Below are 7,529 nucleotides of genomic sequence, written 5' to 3'. Positions count from 1 at the left end.
GGAAGAGAATCAACAATAAAGAACCAAAAATAAAGGGTATGTTATATGGTGGCTTCTGCTATGAAGCAATTTTTAAGCATGGCAATGAGGTGAATGGGAACTGGCAGAAATATCAGAGAGGTTTGGTAAATAACTGAGGAGCTGAGGTCCAAATGAGAAGTAGAAAGGAGCAGCCCCACCAAGTGTCAGGTCACTCAGAGTGAAAGTATATTCGCCCTTCACTGCCTCCTGCATTTTCATGTCTTGTCAGTTTCTTTTGGTGCCATATTCATGGTGGTTCACCTGGATATTTCATCTTCATTTCCAAAAAGATATTCTTTTCAAGGCAGAATTTTCTATTTGAGATTATCCTGCCGCAACCTTCTGGAAGACTAGAATTATACCATATCTGAAAACTCTTACGGACATTCCCAATGACTAAAGAATGATCAGTTGAGACTGTAGTGATGGCTCAGAAATTAAGAACATTTTCTGTTCTTCCTGAGGTTTAGTGCCCAGCTTCCTTGTGGTGGCTTACAACCACCCATAATTCCAGATCCTGAGTACCAGAGTATATGGAACCTTCTGACACAAATGTAATGCACATACTCACAACTTTGGTTTTAATAGAAAAAAAAGTTTGTTGAGTACATTGCAACAAGGCAGCAGGCCTGGGGAGTAACTACAGTATCCCCTTCAGCCTCCATCTTATTACATAATACAAGGGTCTCTCACTGAACCTAGAAATCACAAATTTGAGTACACTGGCTGGCCAGCAGACCATGGGGAACCTCCTATCTCCATTCCAAGTTCCTGGATTACATCCACAAATTGTTGCACCCGGATTTTCACATAGGTTCTGGTATCAGAACTCACATCTTCATGCTTGTGCAGCAAGCAAGCACTTTACAGATTGAGTCATCTCTGTATGTCTCCCTTCTTGGATTTCTTGAGACAGTTTTACTGTCACACTGCCAGTGAACTAACTCAATAGCATATCTCATCCTGAAACTTGTAATCCTCCTGACTTGGGAACCCAAATGGCTGAGATTACAGGCCTGTGATACCAGGTTTAGCTACTTTCAGGACTTTTAAACATGATTCCTTGCCTCTGACCACCATCCTTTCTCCCGGAGTTAACTGTTAGTCAAATCATTGTCACTTTTCATGTGTCTTTTTTCCATTGTCTGTTTCAAGAGTGGTTTGATTGCTGTGGATCTTTGCAGTTTGTCCATGATGCAACTTTGAGTCATTGCTCTCTACAGTTGGTTTACTGTCTATAACCATCTTGAAGAAATTTACAATCATCAACTGTTGTGGGACATTCATCATTGGATGATGAGGAACACATCTTTATATATTGAGGCTTAAGCGTTCTCTTCAGAGCCCCTTTGTTTTGAGGACAAGTTAAGCCTGTTAAGGGATCAACCTCAAAGTTATTATCATTGCTTTCACATGATTCTTAATCTCAGACATGAAACACTCCCTTTTTTAAATCTCTGCCCCTATTAATAATGTCATTGTAGTAAGCTACTACTTCACCAGTTCTGACAACCCCTCCCTCCTACCCTACCCAGCCATCCTACAGAATCTCATCTTTCTCCATATGAGCTCTTCTTTCCTGTCCCTAGTGCTGTATCATTAATCTACACTGCTCATCTTATTTCCCTTCAGAGAATTCATCACTTTTTTTTAATTTGTATGAATCTGCACATATTTAGAGGTCAGAAGACAATTTGTGCAAGTCAACTCTCTTCTTCCATCATACTGATCCCAGATACTGAACTTAAGTCATCAAGCTCAGTGGCAAGCACCTTTACCTGTAGAGTCATCCCACTATTAGCCCATCAGTCAACTTTTTTTTTTACACTGAATATTACCTTCACCAAGTTTTAAATGGTAAGAGTGATGTTTAATGACAACTATATTCCATGTCTCACAATGTCTACACCTAGTAGGTGATCTGGCTCAGCTGAGTGGATGAGAGCAACAAAACTTATCTGTCCCTCCACAGTGAGAAAGAATTACATCTTCCTTGTGAAGCATTTCTGGTAAAAATACTTCTCAGTCTAGCTAGAGTAACTGGAGGGAAAGCAGTCACCAATGGAGTACAGTAGCGAAGGATGCAAAGGTGAGGCTGGGAGACTGAAACTCCACAAGAAATCATCCCCAGTGTGAGCTGTGTCCAAAAAGTGTCACGTTCCCAAAGCATGGGACAAAACTCAACCCTCCCAGCCCATTTGTTAATCATTCTCTTTTGCTTCAAGGACTTTCATTTCATTCTGTCCCTAACTTTCTCTTTCTTCTCCTTAGGCTCACCACATTTTTGCTTAGCATCCAATAAGAGTCAAATGTTCAGCTTTTTGTCAAATGACACCTTGAGTCTCAAGTGACCATGGACTAAAACCATCAGCCATATTTCTTCCTTTTCCTTGGGTATTTTGTCACAGCAGTGGAAAACTAAACAGTCAATAGAACAGGAAAGGATGCTTCAACAGCTAGTAAAGAGTTTCTTGGGACAAGGAAAGGGTTGTGGGGGATACAAGCATAAACGTCAGTGGCAGCCCCAGGACTTTCAATGTCAGGACACAACATGTATCAAAGTGTGTTAGAATCAGAAATAATTGTGAGAGTTTCAGATGCAGAGTCAGAAAAAGAACACATTGAAATTTGTAGATGAGCCCAAAATGTGGGACTATAGCTAAAACAATGGGTATCCTGTGTAAAACCTGTGTTTTAGAGAAAAGGGACAGACAGCAACAGTTTAGAAGGGAGAAAGTTGAAAGGAAAAGAACACTGTCTCCTTGGAGAGGACACAACAGTCACAGTTGAAATCTACAGGTAGAAAACAAGCAGCAATTCACATAATGGAAGTGGACTAGGAAGGTTTACGTTGGAATGAGTAGAAAACGGGGTCAAAGGGGCAATGATCGAACCATATATACACTGGAATCAGAATAATAAAAGGGATCCTGGCAGTGCAGAGCATACTACCAACAGTCTTAGCAGTATGCTGCCATGTAAGGCAGAGGTGGTAGGGAATCCTTCAAGGAGGTAAGACAGTAGCCTGAGAATTTTAAGATTAAAATTTAGGCCTTGCACTGCACAAGCTAAGCATGCCTTCTGTCCTGCTCTACACTCTTGGCCCTGGAACTTTCTTCTGACTCCATGAAAGCCTTTTTAGAAACATTTTTAAGAGATACTATTGCTTGTTAATAAGGTTATAAAATAAGATACCAGAGTATGGAATACTGCACACAATGTATGGAATTCCTCAGGAGTCTATAAATCTAAGCAATGGGGCTTTTCTGGGGTAAAATGCAAGGTCCACATCATTTTGGCAATATGATTCTAAATATAGTTTTTTACTCTCTTACAGAGGCCATACTAGTATTTTATCCAAGAGTCTTTACAAAAATCACAATAAAAAGCCATCAAGTTCTCCTATAACATTTATTAAGTGACTGTCAGACCCTGCAAAGGCACTAAATGTTACATCCCAAGTTGCATGAAGCTGTAAGAGTCAGAAGTGAACACCACATCTTAATACTAGTATGATACCACTTCTCACGATGGGGGAGTCCTGAATCCTAGAGAGCTAGATGGACTTTATGTATCCCAAATTTCTACCCAATATCTACAAATGACCCTTGCCTGAGTCCTTACATTCCTTTTGCACATTTCTCCTAAAAAAAAAAAAAAAAAAAAAAAACTTCCCCAATGCAGGTGATGAACTCTGGCAGTACTCTCTCCCCAAATCCTCCCTCCTAGCAAGCAATCCTTTTATGTAAAGAAGATAAGAAGAAGGCTAACAATGAATTCAGAGGGTACTAATTTCCAACATGTCAAAGAACCTTTGCCTCTGCTTTATCAGGGGCATTTCTGAACCCACATGGGACAGTCCTTACACTTGCTCAAGTTTGTACTGCCTTGCTTTCTATAACCCTCAAAGCTGTGAGCAGTGGACTTCTATGGAACCCAGGACTCAGAAAAGTGGTTTCCATGTCCTAATCAGAGTTGTTCATTTTCCAAAGAGCTCTTGGTTTACATGTTAGCAAAATTTCATCAGGAAACAGAAACCAAATAACTTTTTTACATTAGTTAGAATTTTCTTGAATTTTATTATCAAATATTTACTATAAAAACACTGAACAAAAGAAAGAAAACTCAGTGGTTAAAAACACAAACTCTGGAGCCAAATAATCTCAACTGCATATCTTACTACATGTGTCACTTGGGTAAGTTACTCAATATCTCTGCTTCTGTTTATCCATTTATAAAATGGGGGTTGTAAAACTAGGGTAGCTTACTTCATAGAGTTAAGGAAATTAAAAAAAAAACATTTCAAATGAAGCCTAGAACATGATAAGTGCTTTTGTATTTGTAAAACAAATATTAAAATAATAATAATAATAAACTTAAATTAAATGGGTTAGTTTCTCCATGGATCTAAGAAGTCTTTATCCAAACATACTTCTTTAAAGGTTACAGTAGATGTTTATATACAACTGTGTCCTTCTTCTTGTTACTTCTGCTATGTATTCTGCCAGACTCTCCACAATTACAATTTATAGTGATTGCCTAAAAAGTTATAAACAAACTGCCCAATAATTCAGTGGTAAGTAGCAATGGACACTGATACTACATTATTAAGTACCATTTTCTGTTTCAAAACTCAGTCTCATATTTCGAGGAAAGAGCCTTTCAATTTTCTATAATTACTGATCTCCTTTACGAATTTTTTCTAAAGAGATTATCCTTGATCAACAGTAAATATCCTACTCAATACTACGCTAGTTTTTTCTTAAATTCAGATTTACTATTCCATATTCTCTTAAAAAGCTCCTAGACCCTCAATGTAATAGCAAAATCTGTTTCTATGATTACACACAAAATGTTAACATGAAACTTTCCATCTAATATTCCAAGTAGTAACTTTCCAGTCAAAACACTATTCTTGGCACAAGACTTCCCTCTGAACAATGCACAAATTTCTACATTTTGTCTACAAATAAGAGCTCTTGCTAGAATACCTTATTCATTCAATCATGTTCCTCAAACATGGATTCTTTGTATACCAAGTGAGAAGCTTAGAGCTTCTTTCTATAATTTCCTAACACTGAATGCAGGCTATATAACAGCCCAAAGGCTTCCCCTTGTTTTTTCATTCATGTCACTTAGGTTTCTTCTAAAAACAACAACAACAAAAAGAGTTCTTGTTGTATAATAGTTCTTGTTGTATATATAGTCTTACTAAATTCTTAGTGAAAAACATCCCTCTTGGTTATATTTATAGGGTCCCCCCCTCAATGTGTTATCAAACATACAATAAAAAAAAAGTCTGTGGCCAATTCAGTTACAGTTTCTCTTCACTATGATTTCTCTGATGTTGAAGTAAAGCCGAGTGACCACTAAAGGCTCTTCCACACTGACTGCATATAAAGCGTTTCTCCCCACTATGCATTCTCTGATGGATAATCAGGGACGAATTCTTACAAAAAGCTTTTTCACAATGTTTACATTTGTAGGGTTTCTCTCCAGTGTGGTTTCTCAAGTGTACAATAAGGGAAGAACTCTCATTAAATGCCTTCCCACACTCATTACACCTGTATGGTTTCTCTCCAGTATGAGTTCTCCGGTGTGCAATAAGGTGAGAGCTACAATTAAAGGATCTTTCACATTGATTACATTTATAGGGTTTCTCTCCAGTGTGAATTCTCCGATGAGCAACAAGGTGACAGCTCTGACTGAAGGATTTTCCACATTTATTACATTCATAGGGTTTTTCTCCAGTATGAGTCCTTTGGTGCCTAACAAGATGAGCCATCTGGCTACAGGATTTTCCACATTTATTACATTCATAGGGCTTAATCCCAGAATGAATAATTTCATGTTTAGTAAGGGCTGAGCGTTCTCTGAAAGCTTTGCCACATTCTTGACAATTATAAGGTTTCTCTCCTGTGTGAGTTCTCTGGTGAGCAATGAGATGGGAACTCCAACTGAAGGACTTTCCACACTCAGTACATTTATATGGTTTTGCTCCAGAGTGAGTTCTTTCATGTTTACTAAGAGCTGAATAATCCCTAAAAGCTTTTTCACATTCATCACATTTAAAGGGTTTCTCTCCAGTATGCATTCGCATGTGGGCAATAAGATGGGAACTCCAGCTAAAAGATTTTCCACATTCAGTACACTCAAAAGGTTTCTCTCCAGTATGAGTTCTCTGATGTCCAATAAGATGAGAGTTCCAGTTGAAAGACTTCCCACATTCATTACATACATAAGGTTTTTCTCCTGTGTGGATTCTTGTGTGTACAATAAGATGAGAATTCCAACTGAAGGCTTTCCCACATTTGTTACATTCATAGGGTTTTATTCCAGCGTGAGTCCGTTCATGTTTAGTAAGGGCTGAACGATTCCTAAAAACTTTTCCACATTTATCACATTCATAGGGTTTCTCTCCAGTATGAGTTTTCTTATTCTGAATAAGGTAAGAGCTCCAGATAAAAGATGCTCCACATTTGTTATATTCATAGGGTTTCTCTGTAGTATATGTGCTTGTATGTTGAGCAAGTAATGAGTCATACCCAAAGATTTTCTCCCATTCATTGTATTTACATGCTTTTTCTACAGTACTGACTTTTTGATGTTCCATAAAAGATGAGAAATAAAAGATATTCTCATATTCTTTATAGTCATACTGGTTTCCTCCAATTTGAAGTCTTGGGTGTTCATTGAGTGATGGTCCCTGGTTAAAGATTTGATGGCATTCCTTATATTCATAGAGTTTTTCTCCTGTATGCACTGCTTTATGGTCACCAAAATGTATACTATGATTGAAAGACTTCACAGCATCAGTACATTTGAACAGGTTATCTCCAGTTTGCATTTTTGCAGGATAAACAGGCTGAATAGCCTGGCAGAAGGTTTTGTCATAATCATTATTTTCACAAGTAACCTTATCTGCATACATTATAGCTGAATTACAGCTCCAACTTTCAAGATGTGAATCAGGTTTATAGAAATGTTCTAATTGAGAAACTCTCTGAGATGGAATCAAGTTTAAGCTTTGGCTGTACGCTGTACCAACTTCACAGAATTCAGAACCTCGTTGAGAAAGTACTTGTTTTTGCATGAAAACCATTTGCCTCATACCTGTACTCCGGTTCATGTGATACATTTCTAATTGGTTTTCACATCCCAAAACTCCTAGCTTGGAGAGGCAAGTATCATCCCATATGTATCTTTCTAGTGTGATTTCATTGGATTGTTCTTCCTCAAAACCACTCTGAACTGGAATCAATGCTTTGCTTTCAACATTTCTCATCGACTCTGAAACGGAAACAGGAGGAGCTGTGAGTGCAAAAAGATGTCAGGGTTTACTGGTGAAACTCATTATTCCTACCATGAAAAATGCTAGAGTATATTTCATTTTCAAGTCCAGACAAAAAAGCCTGAGAAATAGTGAAAAGTAAACAATAGCTAATTATTAAAAAAAAAAAAAAAGTATATAATGACACCAATAAAACCATTGAGGAGTATTTTCTCAT

The 7,529-nt window shown here is 37.8% G+C and overlaps 1 protein-coding gene across 4 annotated transcripts in view; it reads right to left on the bottom strand.

Moving 5' to 3' along the window:
• Positions 1-3,322: 3,322 nt before the first annotated feature.
• Positions 3,323-7,529, bottom strand: part of Znf606 (zinc finger protein 606) — a 29,815-nt gene continuing 25,608 nt past the window's right edge. For 3 of the 4 annotated variants that reach the window (XM_055605446.1, XM_055605445.1, XM_055605444.1), the window contains one exon: positions 3,323-7,311. In XM_055605446.1, the coding sequence (XP_055461421.1) occupies positions 5,336-7,311 (1,976 nt within the window). In that variant the 3' untranslated portion in view covers positions 3,323-5,335. The remainder of the gene's footprint in view (positions 7,312-7,529) is intronic. The other variant, XM_055605447.1, reaches the window with a different exon arrangement.

The sequence above is a fragment of the Psammomys obesus genome, unplaced genomic scaffold, assembly GCF_907164565.1.
Source record: "Psammomys obesus unplaced genomic scaffold, mPsaObe1.curated_primary_1811, whole genome shotgun sequence".
Classification (NCBI taxonomy): Eukaryota; Metazoa; Chordata; class Mammalia; order Rodentia; family Muridae; genus Psammomys; species Psammomys obesus.
This window is presented reverse-complemented; position numbering and strand designations above follow the sequence as displayed.